Source organism: Hippocampus zosterae, chromosome 2 (genome assembly GCF_025434085.1).
Source record: "Hippocampus zosterae strain Florida chromosome 2, ASM2543408v3, whole genome shotgun sequence".
NCBI classification, from domain to species: domain Eukaryota; kingdom Metazoa; phylum Chordata; class Actinopteri; order Syngnathiformes; family Syngnathidae; genus Hippocampus; species Hippocampus zosterae.
This window is the reverse complement of record NC_067452.1, coordinates 8,603,733-8,622,217: the sequence shown is the minus strand read 5'-3', so window position 1 is coordinate 8,622,217 and position 18,485 is coordinate 8,603,733. Positions and strand designations below refer to the sequence as shown.

At 43.2% G+C, this 18,485-nt stretch overlaps 4 protein-coding genes across 7 annotated transcripts in view; 1 reads left to right on the top strand and 3 right to left on the bottom strand.

The window, feature by feature from the left end:
• The window catches only part of mgat5 (alpha-1,6-mannosylglycoprotein 6-beta-N-acetylglucosaminyltransferase), a 77,468-nt gene extending 77,151 nt beyond the window's left edge, over nucleotides 1-317 (bottom strand). The window contains exon 1 of one of the 2 annotated variants that reach the window (XM_052052639.1): nucleotides 2-317. The gene's annotated coding sequence lies outside the window, so the exon portion shown is untranslated. The remainder of the gene's footprint in view (nucleotide 1) is intronic. The other variant, XM_052052630.1, reaches the window with a different exon arrangement.
• xkr6a (XK, Kell blood group complex subunit-related family, member 6a) overlaps nucleotides 1-18,485 on the bottom strand; it is a 109,350-nt gene that overhangs the window by 69,031 nt on the left and 21,834 nt on the right. The window lies entirely within an intron of this gene.
• The window catches only part of LOC127592389 (chloride intracellular channel protein 5-like), a 98,060-nt gene continuing 81,571 nt past the window's right edge, over nucleotides 1,997-18,485 (bottom strand). The window contains exons 1-7 of one of the 3 annotated variants that reach the window (XM_052053125.1): nucleotides 9,178-9,326; nucleotides 7,768-7,841; nucleotides 6,132-6,241; nucleotides 3,514-3,639; nucleotides 3,195-3,301; nucleotides 2,940-3,109; nucleotides 1,997-2,867 (exon numbers count right to left, since the gene is read on the bottom strand). In XM_052053125.1, the coding sequence (XP_051909085.1) occupies nucleotides 2,694-2,867; nucleotides 2,940-3,109; nucleotides 3,195-3,301; nucleotides 3,514-3,639; nucleotides 6,132-6,187 (633 nt within the window). In that variant the 5' untranslated portion in view covers nucleotides 6,188-6,241; nucleotides 7,768-7,841; nucleotides 9,178-9,326 and the 3' untranslated portion in view covers nucleotides 1,997-2,693. Of the gene's footprint in view, nucleotides 2,868-2,939; nucleotides 3,110-3,194; nucleotides 3,302-3,513; nucleotides 3,640-6,131; nucleotides 6,242-7,299; nucleotides 7,707-7,767; nucleotides 7,842-9,177; nucleotides 9,832-18,485 lie in introns of those variants that run through there. The other 2 variants (XM_052053105.1, XM_052053114.1) reach the window with 2 other exon arrangements.
• On the top strand, nucleotides 10,633-18,405 carry enpp4 (ectonucleotide pyrophosphatase/phosphodiesterase 4). Its single transcript, XM_052053052.1, has 8 exons — nucleotides 10,633-10,758; nucleotides 13,715-13,958; nucleotides 14,951-15,244; nucleotides 15,341-15,445; nucleotides 16,674-16,872; nucleotides 16,957-17,130; nucleotides 17,203-17,472; nucleotides 17,563-18,405. The coding sequence occupies exons 2-8, from the start codon at nucleotides 13,716-13,718 to the stop codon at nucleotides 17,667-17,669; spliced, it is 1,392 nt and encodes a 463-aa protein (XP_051909012.1). The 5' UTR covers nucleotides 10,633-10,758; nucleotide 13,715; the 3' UTR covers nucleotides 17,670-18,405.

Genomic DNA, 18,485 nt, shown 5'->3' with positions numbered 1-18,485 from the left:
CCCCGTGTGTCAATTAATGTTGGAAGTCCATTGCAAGGCGCCTCGATCGGGAATTAACGAAGCATCCATAAAGAAGGGCGAAGGGAATCGTGAATTGGCTGCCTGACTTGTAATTCCAGATACCACGCACGAGCCTCCCTTGCTCGCTCTGCCCACTAGCAAAAAAAAACGAGTGGAGGAACCGTCTGCAAGTGTTAACCCCCCGATAAAGCGTAAAACGACGTCCGACAACAATGCGATTTTTACTCCCTGATATTTACATAATGGCTTTCTATTGAAATATTTTATCTGTTGTTACATTCGGAGGACATTTGGCATCATGTGCATTACGCGTGCAATCTGTGAAGCAAAAACACGGAGACGAAAAACACGAGACGCTCTCTGAGAATTTCAATGAATGCTTTGTTTCCACTGCCACCTTCTGTTCAGGAACAGACTACAACCTGCACCGAGCGGGGAAGTGGGCCCTCTCGCGTTTGAAGGCAAAGAACAATGGGAAGCCCCAAATAAAAATGGATTTTTCCCGGACAGCTATTAAAAGAATTAGACTTAACGAGTTTAGTGTACAAATACGTTGTTAGACAGCACCAATATTTTGCATCTATTGTATGGCCAAAAAGTGTTTCTCGTGGAAAAATGTTTACTATTATGAGGACAATAAAAGTGTATGGAAGAGGGTCTGATATTAAGGTCAGAATTCTGAGATAAAAGTGAGAATCTTGCCAACTTTGTTTTTTTGCTTCATTGGCCTCTTCGGTAGGAATGCGCAATATTGGCCCCATTTATTCTTAAGGCCCATTCTGATTATTTAATATTTTCTTTTTTTAACCGTATTTCAGCATATTTTAATGCAGCATCACAATAAGAGCTGGATGGCACAATGGCAAAAAAAAAAGGATTTCGAATTCCAAACATATTCTACCGCATTTCTTACAATGATGAAATTGACTCGTTTTAAAGGCACATCTGCCGCGCATACTCATGGGCCCAAGACACAGGTGTCAGACTGGGGTCCTCCCGCATGTTTGAGACGTTTCCCACCTCCAACACACCTGATTTGGGCTTGTATTAACTTGACAATGAGATGCTGCCCGAGCAGTCACCATCTTCAGGTGATGAGGGAACTCATAAATGAAATGGAAGCAAGCATTATCATGTCAAATCCAAAACCAAACGAGAGCTGCAGTGGTTGAAACACAAATGTGTATTTGCTAACAGCATTATAAGTGTTCGCTTTTCATAAATGGCACAGTTTAGTTAAGTAATCAACCCGGTGGCGGCAGGGCTATTTGTGCCAGAAAAAGTATCCATTGCAGGTACCACTTGTTCAGATCTGCGCACAAATGAACAAACTAGTGTCTCTTGGTGGTTTTGTGATAAAGTGCTGATTTCACGAGTGAAAGTATGATTTATTTCCTGTCTTTATGGGAACTCTCATGTGCTATAAAGTTTGTGCTCATTTTGTTGGACTCCAGCCTCAGCAGGTGGGCCCCCCTACAGTAGCAAAAGCCATTCTCGCATTGGTACACCACGCAGTGGAGATGCTGCAGGGGGATAATTTGCATGAGACAGGACTGCCCCCTCATATTAGACTAATTTCAGCAAGGTTAAAAAAAAGAGGGTGAAAAGTGTGATGTACTGTGAGGGGGAAATAGTTTCAATGAACAAAAAATTGGCAAGGCTCACTTTTTTTTTTAATAGAACATATAGGTACTGTACTTCAGAATATATCGTCACATTGTAGGTCACATCTCCGGGTTGAGTGAACGCTGGCATGTTTTGGCTGCCGCTGCTCAACCCGTATTGTTTTGTGTTTTTTGTTATTGTAAAGTGTCCTTGGGTGTCTTGAAATGCGCTTATAAATAAAATGTATTATTATTATTATTATTTTTTAAATTATTATTATAACTAGGCGACACCGTTTCCAGTGCAAAACAACAACCAACAAACTCTTTGACAAAATACCTTAATGCGTTGTTGAAATAGGAGACACACATTGCACTCTGCAGTTTTAATGAAAAAGGATTTACAAGCATTTAGCTACAGTCATTTGTGTTACTGTTGTCACACAGAGGTTAAGACATGCGAAATTTACATTCATGTATCAATTTATAATAATTTGATGTACGACAGAAAGAGGGAACTTTTATGTCCTGCCAGAAACAAAGAAATAAAATCTGATGCGGTGAGAGCACACACTAAAACTACTTGTTTATTTGGGTAGTGTAAATGTTTCACCGATTTATTCGTTTAAATGCAAACTTAGAGGTGGCCGTTACAGCCAAGTATGTCAACTATCAAAGTGTAGATTGGGATTTTCCAAGTGGAAGTCATTCCATCTGAAAACCAAGAAACAAAATACCCTGAACAAAGTGTTCCTCGTGAAAATTAAGGCTACATTGGCCCAAGCATGTTCTCATTTAATACTCACGGTTCCATCTTGCTAAATTATAAAACAACCTTAACAATCCCCGAAATAATGGGTTCATTCACAAAAATAATCTAGCCATGTCTCGATTGATTTGATCTTGGGAAACCAAGAATTTAACACATTTTCATCCAAGAAATAACATGGTATCAGACTTGCAAGTTCATCTGTTTTTAGACGCAGTTAAAAGTTAATCCCAACAATGGAACATGTTCGATGCACAATTAATCTTTTTTTTTTTTCATTTTTAAACACTATGACAGATTTAGGCAGCTCGTTTCCCAAGTGTTTTAGCAACGTCCTTATAGGCTAGCTCAATTTCCACATCGGCTGCACACGTGTTGGTGAATTCATCTCTCCTGTAAGCGTTGTCGAGGTAGCGCCACACGCCTCTATACTGGGATGGGATGTCATAATTGCGGTATTTCTTCGCCACGACCTGTAAATTAGTTGAAGTACGATGGTCAGCCGTCAACGCGGCAACCAAGGAAGGTGCATCACCACAAAATACCTTGACAACATGAAGTTTGGGAAGGAGGTTGCAGTCAGCTAGCGTCAGCTCATCACCGTCCAGGTATTTGCGTGTAGATTCTCCATCGACTAGGTGACCCTCGTTGGGTAGCGGGCTCAACAGGTACTCGTCCAGTTTTACCAGAGCCTTGTTGAGACTCTGTTCTAATGCTGAAAGTAATCACACGGTACAAGGTCGAAAGAAAACAGAAGGGGAGGGATAACAAGATGGAAGGACCTCACTGCTTCGATTTACCCTTATTCTTGTTTGGACTTGCGTTTTTAATGTAAGCTGAGAACTTGGCAAACACATCGTTTCCCGCTGTGTTGGACTGACGGTTCTTCACTGCAAGTTTTGGATACCTAAAGAAGAGGATGGTGTTACTTGAGCCATTTTTCACCCAAGAGTCCAGCTTTATTTTGAGTGTGTGTGTGTGTGTGTGTGTGTGTGTGTGCGCACGTGTGTGTGTGCGCGTGTGTGTCCGTGCGCGTGTGTGTGCGGGCGTGTATGTGTGTGTGTGTGTCTGTGTGTGTGTGTGTGTGTGTGTGTGAGCGCGCACACGTGCAAGACCTACTTGGGTGGGGTCAGCATTTCCTCCAAATACTCCTCTATTTTATTGACATCAGTCAGCACCTCATCCTGGAATGTAAGAAAGGGTGGGTGTGTCCCTGGGGCCAGGTTGTGAAGGTCAGCCGGTTTCCTAATGAGAAAGGAGACATTTCCTTTCCACCGTGTTCTTAATCATGAGGTTTATGTTGTTTTCATTTTTGTCATTACATTAAGCTCTCCTGGATTTTGGGGTCCAAACTACCAATGACCACAATGATATATTATTGTGTAAAATATTCAACATAGAGTATGTATATGTTTTTTTTAATTTCAAATATGCATGAAAATAACATTCAGTATAATCCAGTAACCGGTGGGGGGGGAAAAAAACACAAAAAAAATCACACCATCAAAAAAATAAAGAGGAAAAAAAAGAGAATTACAAATAACCAATAGGTTTAGTAGGAGGGAGTATCAACATCCTACATCCCGGTGTATTTATTGCATTTGTCGTACTGTCTTTAGTGAGAATTTCTTTCAATACTATCCATCAATTTTCCGATTCGCTTTGTCCTCACAAGGGTCGCGGAGGTTGCTGGAGCCTATCCCAGCTGTCTTTGGGCAGAAGGCGGGGGACACCCTGAATCAGTTGCCAGCCAATCGCAGGGCACAGAGAGACAAACAACCATCCGCGCTCACACTTACACCTAGGGACAATTTCTGAGTGTTCAATCAGCCTGCCATGCATGTGCTTGGAATGTGGAAGGAAACCGAAGTACTCGAAGAAAACCCACGCAGGGACACGTAGAACATGCAAACGCCACCCCGGAAGGCGAACCCACGATCTCTGCACTTTGAGGTCAATGCGCGAACCACTGGACCACCGAGACGCCTCTTTTCAATACTATTAATGCCTATATCGCTATTTATCCAAGGAATGGTTTTTGCTTGATTAGGTTTGATGTTTACAAAGTATCTAACCACTTGATCTGAGAGGGAATAATAAAATAAAAATACTACTTGTTTATGGGGAATTAATTCAACTATCCATCCATCCATTTGGTGATCCACTTCATCCTCATTAGGGTCGCGGGGCGTGCTGGCGCCTGTATCAGCCATGTTCGGGCAGTAGGCGGGGGAAATCCTGAATTGGTCGACAGCCAATCGCAGGGCACACAGAAACGAACAACCATCCGCGCTCACACTCACACAGAGGGACAACTTAGAGCAGGGGTGCCCAAACTTTTTGGATTGAAGATCTACTTTTCGATCAACTAACCTCCCGGGATCTACCATTACCGGCACACACACACACACACACACACACACACACACACACGTACACACACACAATTTATTTATTTTTTCAATATTTTTTGGGGTGAAAATGAGACTGATAAGATGATTAGGGTGCAGTGTATATTAACACAAAAATATATTACTAACATGTACAAAGACACACAAATGGTTGTTTGTTTGTTTGTTTGTTTGTTTGTTTTTCTCAACACTCCTCGGATCTACTTGGGACCTGTCTTAGATCTACCGGTAGATCAGGATCTACCTAATGGGCACCCCTGACTTAGAGTGTTCAATCAGCCTGCCATGCATGTTTTTGGAATGTGGGAGGAAACCGTAGTACCCGGAGAAAACCCACCCAGGCACAAGGAAAACATGTAAACTCCACACAGTAAGACTGCAGCCGGACTCGAAACCTGCACCTCTGCACTGTGAAGCCGACGCGCTAACCAGTCATCCGCCGGACCCTGTCATTCAACTAAATATATGAATAATAAAAATAAGACTAAAGCTCTCTGGGATATATTAAGTAACGTGGTTCATAAAGGCACTGGAAAGGCCAATTATTTGCCTGATTTTATCGAAAATGATCTAAATATTACTAATATGAATAATGTTGATAAATTCAATCGTGTATTTTGCTTGGCACAGTTAGAACTTGGTGCTTGCTGCCATAGTGGGTGTAAGCTCAAAGCCGCTCCTCTCATTTCCGCTATCATCGGCGCATGAGAGGCACAGTCCTTGACATGGCAGAACCGGAAGCTGATTTGCTTTTGAGTTCATACAGATATCAAAACACGCAAGTACATTTAAAAAGGAACTGCAAGCCGACTTCCAGGGGCAGATTTTTTGTTTTTGTTTTCTTTTGTTTTTTCGTTCGGCTCCCCATTAGCTGTGCACTTAGGTATTGTTTGTCTTCTTGGGGTCCTCTTAAAAAACAGTACGTAAATTAAAAAAAAAAAGTAAATTTGTTCACAGATTTATGAAGGGGGCACCTTGTAACCCGTTCATTTCCGTGTGTACCTGTGCCCTCCCTGATCAAAAACACCAGAATTGTACAACACTACCTGCGCTGATAGTTAGAAGTGGTTCCGGTATGCGTAAAGTTTAGTCGACTTTCGGGTGCGCCTTGGCTGCATGTCAAAGGACTCACTCACCCTTAGTCTGCTAAAATGCTCACCATGGCCCAAAGCCATCTGCCAAATTGCCAAATAGGCAAAACGAGGCTTGCACTGGCACTCGACCACAGTAGCACCATTTACAAATATGCAATATTTAGATTGTATTGTAGATTAGATTGTATTTATTCTGTGATACAGATTGATAGTGTGTCATCATGACGACTACCTTTTGAGGTCAACTGTGGTGACATTGAAGACCACACCTTTCAGCCAGAGGACCATGAAAAGTCGTTGTGAGAATGGACAATTTCCAATGCTCTCTCCATCACTCCCAGCCTGTGCACAAACACATACACAAAATTGGGATTTTACAGTAGGTGAAAAACAAAATTCAGGGAGTGTCTTTTTTTTCCTCCGATACACTGATGTAGCACAGACAACTCATCTGGGATTTAAAAAAAAATAATAATCAGTGCCATTTTAAGTACAAGGGAAATTGGTTAGTGTGTACGAGTGTGCATGTGTGTGTGTGTATGCGGGCGTGCACGCGCGTGCTTGCGCATGCAACACGACACGTAATACGAGCCTAAACCCAACATGAATAATCCACATTGCTTCCATTAGTTGCCTGACTGCTCAACAAGAGCTTCCACTTTTTTTCTGTGGTTTTCTTTTAGTGAGGATTTGCTTTTTTTTTGGCCTGAACCTGACAACATTGATTCCTTTTTTGATTTTCACTCAAAGTATTAACTACAGTGTATTGTATAGAATTCACAGAATTTTATCTACAAACAGAATGACATATAACTCTTGTGGGTAGTGATGAAACTTGCACATAAAAGGCAAAACCCAACAACCACACCGCAAGGTACACAATCCAATGAGATCCAGATCAAGAGCTGTTACAGATGGTCTGGCTACTATTTAACGGCCCTGCACTATACTCAATTAAAAAATTTGCAACCTTGCGTCGCTTAATACAATGTCAAAACAATGTTTCCTGTATTTGATTTCCTCAGTTTGTGCAAGTGTACGTCATTTGTTGCCAGAAGAAAAGATCCTTGAAAGAAACATGGTGCAAGGTGACATGGGTCTGATGCTGTTTAATCATTTTTCAGTTGTAGTAAAGAGCTAAGGATCATTATTCGTTTGTCGGAAGGCAGAAAATGAACACTTACTAAACCTTGATAAGTCGAACCCAAGGCAATTTAAAGCTGCAGCGCTCTACAAGCAAAGGGCTGCGCTGATAATTCAGTGAGAGGGCTAGAGAGTGACTATCCATGCATGTGGGTGTCAGTTTCACACAGGGGCGAAATCAACACAACAAAAACATGTACAGAGCCTACATTATCTCTGTATTTGCAGTGCTGCACACACACTTATCAATACCCCACCTTGACGAACAGTTCGATGTCTGGGTCCTTATCTTCTTCCACTGCAATATCTGTCATAGTCAGACACACACACACAAAAACACTGCTTGTGCGCCTCCTCTCCACAAGTGTGTATTTGTGTTTGCGGGTTTTACTCCACGTCCTCCTGGGCGCTATCGTAGCTCCGTCACAGTCAGCTGATGACTGGCAGTGATGTGTGTGTGTGTGTGTGTGTGTGTGTGTGTGTGTGTGTGTGTGTGTGTGTGTGTGCGTGTGTGTGTGTGTGTGTGTGTGTGTGTGTGTGAGCGTGCGTGCGTGCGTGCGTGAGACATCGCGAGAGGTGTTCAGTTTGTACCCATAGGCTCAGCAGCGGGGCATGACGTATCGGTCAAAAATAGAGCCCCCGGGTTGGTTCAATGTGGGCCTCAAGCACCAAAAGACGAGCAATTGACTCTCCAACATAGTGAAATAACTCCTCATCAGACTCACCTACGGTTCAGCCACACAACAGGCATCATTTTTGGTCCATAGTGCTTTGACCTTAGCACATTGTCTTTTGCAACCTGTCGTGCAACAACAACAACAGTCACCTTCACTCTTGTGCAATGTAACCTCCCATTATATTACTTTAATTTACAACACTGGAGTGTTCAAAGTGTGAGATTTATAAGCCCAGTATACTGCGGTGTGTTTGGACTTTAGTGTGAGCCTAGTGAGCAGTTAACCTTGTTAGTGAGTGATCACATGGCTCTCATGTCTGCTGGACAGGAACCTGCCTATCTGAGACAGAACATTCTCACCAGTTCAAGTTATATTTGGACTCATAGCAACTCGCTACGATGAGAAACACATGCACTGCCAGTCGATGTGAAGATGTCTTAACGGGTACAAGATTAACTACAAAACAATGATTTGACGTTTAAGGGGCCATTTGCACAATTTCACGAGATCCAATAGAAGTCCGGCATTAAACATTAAACATACAAAAAATAATTCAGCTAATTTGTTTTAATTGTTGCTGTCAGAGGGTTGTTTATGTGGACACGTTTTAATATGTTTATTAGTAGTTTGCTGTGGTGTAGCACTGCACTTCATGACATTAAATTATTGCTGTCATTAATATTCATTCAATTTCTTAAGCATAACAGAATTGAAATATTCCAAAAGCTTCGCTGTAATTGTAAACAACTGCTTCAACAACTAACCCTGCGTGCGAGATACATTCATAATAATAAGCATCATCTTTCGTGCTGACAGGGGTCTTGATGGTTGGTACCACTTATTTAGGATTCATGAAACATGATACGTAACTTGTTGGTCAATCAATATTTTACAACTTTATCAACTTCAATAAATCATCTGAGAATGTCCTCTTGTATGCCAAGCAGCCCGCATAAAATGATAGGGTAAAGAGGAAGGAATGGGATGTGCCCCTTTGTTTGAAATGGTAGTGGTTTAGCCATAAAGGCCCTATGTTTTGTGCCTAGCACATGTCAAGCACAAAGCGCAATCTAACAGTGTCCATGGGTGGAGTTTTCTTGCATTTGGTATTTTCGGAGACTTGCACAGTTACAACCGTGTGTTTATGCTATTGTGGGATTACTCACTTACTTATAAACCCTTTCTTTGTAAATGTACCCTAATTGTAAAGTGGTACAAAAATGTAGTGTTATAAGATACTCTAATCTGAGCAGTAAATTCATACAGTGTGCAATGCATATACCTATTTTCCAAACTTTGGATACGTTAACATCCCTTCATCCATTTTCTGTTGCGGGTGTTGCACAAAAGCATTAACACCTACAATAAGTCCTTGAGTGAGAATCAGTTCCATGCCGCTCAGCCACCACTCCACTGCCAGTGTCCGAAACAAGTAACAAAAATCCTCCTCATACCTACCTTAGCAAAGAGGGTGACTTTTGTTTTATCCTTTTCGGGCTCTGGGTTCAAGTTGGGTCCCCCTTGCTCAGATCCAGATGAAGATGATGATGATGATGATGATGATGATGATGAGGCTTTGCGTACCAAGTTCCCATAGTCCACCTCCATCATTGGGGATGCACTCCCCCCGTGTGACTGATGGCTACTCTCTACAGCTTCCGTCTTTGCCTCACTACAGCAGGTGTTGTCCTTGTTCTCTTCGTTGTCAGCATGTGAAGATGAACATGAAGAAGAAGAATTTTCGCAACATTCCTTGCTAGGAAGAGGGGGTGCTGGAAATAAAGGGGGGTTCGGGATTCCTCCAAAGGCCCATCCAGTGTTTTGGTACTCTGCTGTTTGGCTTGAGGGTTCATCGGAAGGCATCTCATATATACCTGGTAGATGGTTCTGGTAGATGATCTCTGGGTTCTCATACACATGTTCCTCAGAAGGATCCATACTGAAGGACGCGGACGCAAAACAGGTTGCCCCAAGTCTGTCAACGTGTGCAATCAAGTGAGAGTGTGATGGCAACAATATACCGACAGTATCACGTATCATCCCGGACTTTGGACTCAAACGTAGACAGGTAGTGCCAACTGAGAAAAACAGTTATCCTTGAAGGAGAAAGCAGTTTTACAATACAATGCATCCTGATTTATATTGTGCTTTCACAACAGCTGCAGCTGTAACAAAGCGCTTAACAAAACAGTTAACAAAGTAAAATAATCTTTACAAATTGTATGAACCTAAATCGACAAACCTGATGATCTGTTTTTTTGGGGGGGGGGGGGGGGGGGACATTCACATCAACGACATAGGAACAAACTACGAAATACTCATCTCCAAACACCACAATGAATTTTTACATTGAAGCCGGCTTCCCATTAAGTTTAGAATTATAAGTGCAATACCCAAATTCAGCAAGCAAGCTCCCAAATTAGGACATTTCCATCTTATTTGATGAAGGATCATTTGTAGTGACGTGCAAATTTTTGTGAAGCACTGAAACACTTCGGCCAGTTGTTTTGGAACTACAGTTCATTATTTGACACATCCGTTTTTAGTGACCTCTCCTGACGAAAACCATGCCTGCAGTGCCTTAAAACAAACACGCACACGCGCACACGCGCACACGTACACACGCGCGCGCACGCACGCACACACACACACACACACACGCACACGCACGCACGCACACACGCGCGCGCGCACGCACACGCACACGCACGCACGCACGCACGCACACGAACACACGCACACGCACACGCGCACACACACGCGCACGTAAACACACGCACACACGTACACACGCGCACGTACACACACACGCGCACGTACGCACACACGCACACGAACACGCACACGCACGCGCACACGCATGCTCACGCGCGTGCGCATACACGCAGATAATACATTATTTATTCTGAAAGGTTTTACCGGAAGTAAGTGCAGTGACTTTTTGGTCCTTTTTTCAGGAAACGCCGCCGTCCAAACTGAACGTCACAAGGCAAACATTGAGCGCTTTTTTTGCGTTGGACCGAGTTTTAAATCTGCAAGGTAAATATGCGGAGCCCCCACGTAAGGTGTCATCGCTAATAACCGGCACCGAGGTTGTTTGAATGGCAAGTTCCAACTAAAGGCTGTCTTGAGCTTTTCTTGGGCTGAATGGAATATGAAAGAGCTATGATCGCGCCTTTAAAAATGCACGCGTTTGTGTTAAATTGTAATTTTAGTAAGTGATGTTTGCACAAATGGAGTGAATGATTAACGGGAAGAATAATATCCGATGTAGTCGAAAGTGATCATTGAAGTAACATCTTCGTGATTGGGGCAGTCGCTTCTCCTAAGGTTGTCCAAACGTTTTCCTCCTAGAACTGCAAACACAAAAATAGAAGGACGAAAATCCCATTTTGATATTGTCTTACTTTAATTAATCCAAACACGGTGAAACCAATCGATCAAACAGGAAATAATACATTGTTTCAGTATTTAATTTTTTTTAAACTATAGTTCCTACGGCAAGGTCTTCTGATAAAGGTGAAAAGACATATGGCAGAGGATTTTTTTTGTTTTGTTTGATTTTAGGTTTTGGGGTGGCCTGTGGCCCTGTATCCCACTTGAATAGGTCGGCCCCTTGACTGAGCAGCAACTGAGCGCCATCTCCACATTTAAAAGTAAAACAAGAGCAATCTTCAGTTAGCTGACCCTGCATACTTAACGGTCATGTTCATGTGATACGTTCACAATTCAGACTTGGACACAAAGCAGAAAGTGGAGAAAACAATTTTTGATTCTGACTCTAATTCATCTTTTCTTTACGATGGTCGAAAGAGAACCCCTGGGTTTATTTTAGCTGGAAATTAATTTTCATATTTGCATATCTAGAAAAGTTTAGTAGAAGTGGTGGTCCCCATCACCCTCATCCCACCCCTTTTTTGACAGCTTCTAACGCTGCATCAATTTGGAACAAAATTCACGTGCAGATTTGTTGGTATTCGCACGTCTGTGAAACTATATATTTATTTATTTATTTATTTATTATTTATATACTATATTTTAGATTAATATCTTCCTCTCCAGGTGGCCCGGTAGTCCAGTGGTTAGCATGTCGGCTTCACAGTGCAGAAGTACCGGGTTCGATTCCAGCTCCGGCCTCCCTGTGTGGAGTTTGCATGTTCTCCCCTGGCCTACGTGGGTTTTCTCCGGGTGCTGCGGTTTCCTCCCACATTCCAAAAACTTGCGTGGCAGGCTGATTGAACACTCTAAATTGTCCCTAGGTGTGAGTGTGAGTGTGAGTGGTTGTTCGTTTCTGTGTGCCCTGCGATTGGCTGGCAACCGATTCAGGGTGTCCCCCGCCTACTGCCCGGAGACAGCTGGGATAGGCTCCAGCACCCCCCGCGACCCTAGTGAGGATCAAGCGGCTCAGAAGATGAATGAATGAATCTTCCTCTCCGCGGTGCCCCGGTGGTCCAGTGATTAGCGCGTCGACCTCACAGCGCAGAGGTACATGGTTCAATCCCAGCTCTGGCCTCCCTGCGTGGAGTTTGCATGTTTTCCCGGGCCGATAGTTGTCCGTCTCTTTGTGTCCTGCGATTGGTTGGTAACCGGTTCAGGGTGTCCCCTGCCTACTGCCCGAAGACAGCTGGGCTAGGCTCCAGCACCACCCCGCGACCCTAGTGAGGATCAAGCGGATCGGAAATCTTCCTCTCCATAGGCACTTTCACTTATCATTTCTGCTGTGTGTTATGCATAGAGCATATTTGACAATAAAGCTGACTTGACTTGACTTACTGCAGCTTTGACGTCAAAATGGCGACATGAGAGTGGCTGCCTTTCCAGCAGCTCCTATATTTTGTTGTTCTACTTCTTCCTTTCATAACTTTGCTGGCGGAGAAGTCATCACGCGGAACAATGAAGCACTCGCAGTTAGCGCCATAATTACTGTTTTCATGTGTTTCACAAAAGGCCTTGAAGTGTTGTGTACACGAATATTTTCTGCAGCTATGCTATGACTTTGCAACTGCTATTTGGTAGGCTATAGACATACTTGACAAAAGGCTAACTTGCATTTAAATTTAGGTTACAGTGAACCCCCGTATATTTGTGGTTGATTAAGCATTTGCAATTTCACCTATTCACATTTTTCTTGGGAACCTGTTCTCTTTTATTTATGGGGAAAACATACCTCTTCTCTGATTTTGTGCTTTGGCCAAAGCCTTGTCTAATTTCAAAATATTGTTTTTGCACCCTTTTGTTGTTGTTGTTGTTTGGGGGTTTTTTTGCACCCAAGTCTTAGACATTTGAATTTGAGTGTCTGCCCTTATACCGACTCCCAATCAGATTTGGCATGTGCGTTTGAAAAAAAGACTAAAGCACATCCAAATTGTCTCAACTGTGCTCATCTCTTAGCATGAATAGAAGTCTCACAACATGATACCATTGTTATGTCCAATAAACTATCCCATCTTAAATGAACAAACTAAAATCTAAAAATATCAGAAATTCTTCTGGACTCTTGCAGACACCCTGTGACCTTTTTACCTGATATATTGTCCACTGTAGTAACCCTGAAAGACATAAGGATGGTCTTAAATTGTTAATGAACCAATTTGAGACGACGCTAAATTTATTGCAGAAGTAAGCCAATCGCTATATCCTGACGTTGTCACAGCCCCTGCTTAAAATTAAAGAAAGAGATTTATTTTTTCACCCGACATCGCTTCTCTGCAAATGACGTGATTGGCTCCAATTTCTCATAACCTGTGATTGGGTTTGGACGACACTAAACTTACCGTCAAGGAAGTACGTTGAAGTAGGGGGAAATGGAAAAAGTTCTTTCCGCATCTATAACATGGTGCAAACCTTTTTGGGCGGGCGTTACTTTTAGCAGATTTTCGTGTAGCCGTCCCCTGCGAATAGCGGATGTTCACTTTCCATCGCCGCCAAAGCAGTGATCCTCTGTTGTAAAGCAAAACTTGCTCTGTACATACAGTATATATTCTTTTTGTTTCAGCATGCTCCTGAGAATACTCGTACAGCTTGACCTCCTGTATGGTTTTTGGCCTCTGGTTACTGGAACGTGTCAGCAGCAGCATCCTCCGCCGCCGCTGCTGCTTGTATCGTTTGATGGCTTCAGAGCAGACTACCTGCAGAGGTTCCCGATGCACAACCTGACACGTCTGTACAGGCAAGGAGTCCTGGTGGAGCAACTCACCAACGTGTTTGTCACAAAGACCTTTCCCAACCATTACAGCCTGGTGAGCCAATCTGAATATGAATCACCATGTCAAAAATGAATGCGTAGTGACGGTTTGAAAGTAATACAAGCATAGACTCGGCAAATGCGACAAACACCGGATTTGGGTGAATATATCAATAATTGGTACAAGTTTATAGAAGGCAAACCGAATGCATTGATAATGAACTTAAAAGCCAATACATACAAATGGATGTCTGGAGTTTGCTTTTAAAAATCCGAACTTTCTGAACAGTTCACAGGTCCGCAGGAAGACTTTTTCACACGCACGGGCTATAGATAGTAACGTGCAGCTGCCTAACGCTCAGGTTTTGGTTTTCATTCTAAGAATTATTAAAAGGCCAGAAGCAGAAGCCTTCGAAAGCCTCACCAGGTAAAAAAACAAAAAAAGTTCAAGTCCGTAAGGTGGCACAAAGCTAGTAAGAACCTTAAAACCCAATACGAAGATTTGAAAATAGATCTGAGATGTACAGCTAGCCACGGGTGGCACCTGAGAGGGAACATATTATACAAGTAAGACTTTTTGTTTGTTTCCAACCCACGGAATGCCTGCCTACCCGTCAAGTGTGACATTCTTAAAAATGTGTTATGGATTGTTTGGAGGCCGATCCCGATTTTTGGCAGATGCAAAGATTACCGATTTATTCGAAAATGTACATTGCATATTTCTTTCAATGGCCGTCAATTATACATCCTATATTTCTTATATTTATATTTATTTTAATTGCTGTTATTTTATTATGTGGTTACAAATGTATTTTGTGGTTGTTGTTTTTTTTTAATGTGAAGTTGAGTTTTGGTAGTTGAACAAATACTACGTTTTGAAATCAACGAATAAACGTGATTGTCAATTGTGATTTTTATTGCCATTGTTACCGGTAGTACCATGACAAAATTTTGGTCGCCATATGTGTAATGTTCACACCCTATATGTTTTTGACTTTGAAATTGTAGTCGAGTTCATGAGCAATCGTTTTGCCGACCCGCCTCCAGGTGACGGGACTCTACGCGGAGTCTCACGGGATCCTAGCCAGCCAAATGTACGACCCAATCAGCCACAAGTACTTCCACGCTGGCAAAACTCGCGATCCAATGTGGTGGAATGAGGCGACACCTATCTGGCTCTCAGCAAATCAAGCAGGCTACAGGACGGGGGTAGCCATGTGGCCTGGCTCTGACTTGGCCATCCACAACCATACGCCCACGCACTTCTTGCCTTACAGCAGTAATGTGACCTTCCGGGAGCGTTTGGACAGTGTGACAAATTGGATGCTGGGAAGTGAGAAGGTAGCCGGCAACCTGTCCTACTTTCTCCTTCGAGGGAATTCTTCATGTGGCAGTTTGGCGAGTTGGATTTAACGTGGAGACCTTTTCTCATTCCAGGAAGAAGGAGTGATGTTTGCAGCTCTCTACTGGGAGGAGCCAGATCGATCAGGACACATATTTGGACCTGAAAATACCTCGGCCATTGGCAAAGTGCTGAAGGAAGTAAGAATCTTTCTTAATTTCCTTACTTAGTCGTGGAACATTGATTGAGGAAAGAATCTAACAATATATCCTTGAGAAAATTGCACTACTCACACAAGTGTCAGATATTTGGCTTTTGCGTGAAATTGGAGGACTAACCGAAATCTACTTCAAGAATCAAATTAGGTGCACCTGTAAAGTAGGGCCGAGAGATTTTAGGAAAAGGTTGAATTGCGTTTCATTGCATTTCAAGACTTGGGCGCAATATTCTCCGTGTACAGTAGATTTTCAAACATAACGGAAAATTCCGCCAAACCATCAAAACCATAAAACGCTCTTCCTGTTCAAATAGAGGCTGTGAGAGTGAGGGAATCCTTTTTCAAGATTTTTTTTTTTAATGGTTCAAGAAAGACAGACCTAGGGCTTGCCACCATACATCTGTCAATATGACACTGTGATACAACTATAATGGTGTATGTCACACATGTATCCATAAAAAGTATTCAATTTTGTACGAACGGAAACGTTCCTTGTACATAAATGTGCAATTGTTTGTAAATATTTTTATTTCCATATTTTTAATCAGAAACTTAGCCGCTTCAAACGGAGGCTGATGGCTTCGCGATATGGCCCGAAATTCATATGGTGCTATTACTTGAATCCCTTCACAGTAGTGGCGAGTGTGAAAATCAGAACGGAAATATTTCTGAGTGGGTGAAATGATGAAAAAGGATCATATTTCCATTCAATTTAGCATTTTCATGTGAACACGGCTGATTTCTTTTGTTCTGAAATGAAATCGATTTAACAGATAAAACATGTAGTCCCTTAAGCTCAGATAAATTCATTTTTGGATAAAAGATGTACCGTAATCGTTTGAATTTTGAGACTGAGGCAGGATGGGCCGGCGGAAAGGGGGGTCAACACTTTTTTTTTTATTGAGCTCAGAGCTGATTGGCTAGGTTTAAAAAGAGCGCACCTTGGATGATGGTGAAATCACGTTGTCCAAGATCATGACTTGATCCCAGAACCATAAATGGTCCAGCCCTACTGTCAAAGTTCCAGCATAAGTAAGGTTCATCCTGAAATGTTACCTTTCAGCCACTTGTGAGTAGCGCAAATGTGTGTCCTCGGCCGTTCTGCTAACTCATGACCAGTCCAGGTCACGTGACCGAATTGTAGGATAATAATGGATGGCTGCTCGATATTTTTCACACGGAATGAAATTGTGCTGTGCTTCCTCTCCCAGGTCGACGACGACATCGGCCTGCTGATATCTGAACTGAATCGGACCGGGCTGTGGGGCCGCGTGAATATCCTGGTGACCAGTGACCACGGCATGGCTCAGTGCTCGGCCGATCGCCTCATCCGACTGGATGACTGTTTAGATCCCGACAACTATACGCTGGTGGAGGTCACTCCTGTGGCAGCCCTCATCCCAAACAACGGTACGTAGCCACTTGTTGTGTGCGATGACACGGAGCAAAGCATTATGCCGACACGGCGCGCCCTGTTCTCGTGTGCTGTTCTAGAGCCAAAGGCTGTCTTTGCGCTGCTTGAGAAGTGCCACGCCCACATGACCGCATATTTAAAAGAGGCTATACCAGATAGTTTGCACTACCGCAACAACGAACGTGTCCAGCCCATCATACTGATTGCTGATGAGGGATGGACTATAATACAGCGAGGGGACAAACTGCCGAGACGTACGTCATGATTCCAAATGTGGCGCGAGAAACTTGACGTGGCGAAGCTAATCTTTTTGTTTCCTCCCTCAGTGGGCGATCACGGCTATGACAACTCCCTACCCAGCATGCACCCCTTCATGGCGGCAATGGGGCCCAGCTTCCGCAGTGGATACCGACTGAAGAGTTTGCAGAGCGTGGACATTTACCCGCTCATGTGCCACCTTCTAGCTGTGCCCCCGCAGCCCAACAACGGTAGCCTGGCCGAGGCTCGGTGCATGCTCGTGGGTGAATGCGGCCAGGATGTGCTGGTGATCGCCGGTCTGGCGATGGGTATCCTGATCGTGCTCGCTATAATGCCCGGTAAGGGAAATCTCCACGCTAACAGCGTCATGATTGCATACTTTGCAAAGCACGGGGAAGTGAAATGCCCTGCAATTTGTTTTTGCACAGTTCTGTTCAAGCGACTGGCCCGCTGCTTTCGGCCATCAGCTCCCCAAGCCTTTCGGAGACTTGAAGTTGAACACGGCAATGATGAAGAGGAGTCCCTGCTGGAGTAACTTCCTTCAAGCTTTGCCTGCTCACGCACTTTAGCCACCGTGGTAGACGAGACAAATCCATTGAGATCAAGTCATACTATTTCTGGAGTTGTGCACTGTTACTTGAGGATCCCGATTGAGGAGACCTGTCAAACGATGGTGGCGAACCTCTGCTGGCTGACATTTTGACTCTGCTGTAGAAGCAAGTTTTCAACCAGTCTTCATGTTCCGAATGCAGCTCTGTTTCTTCTTTTCTCTTTTAAGACAGACCTAATGTCTCTAATTATCTCCTACCCAAATGTCACAATCTTGCCAAACGGGCTTTCCAGAAGAAGGGCGTGGATACAACACGCAAAAGGGCATAAATGATGAGGTTGTCAATAATCCAAAGAGAGGCTTGTTTTTTTTTTTTTCATTTAAAGTGTTATGTAAAAATTCCAGAATAGGAACAACGCGTCCGGGACCCTTGTGAGAAAAAACAATTCTGATAATGTATGGATGGATGTTTCTTGCTAGGTTAATTCACCTATTGCTCACCCTTTTTTTTGGGGGGGGGGCTGTCATACTAGTTTTAGTCAGCAAAGGGTGACGATGGCTGACTTGTGCAACGCATTGAGGTATTGCAGGCAAACCTGAAAGTCCATCACGTGCTGTATGCATTCATATATGAATGAAATGACTGTGGCATGAGAGATGCCGTTTTGCACAATAAAAAGCAGCAGGACGCCGAAGTAGAACCTACTGGACAAAATGGTGATTTGGGGAATATTATTTTCTATGCAAAACTACACTCAAATAGAGTTTCTCAGGGATCTAATTTAGGCCCGTGTTAAGGAT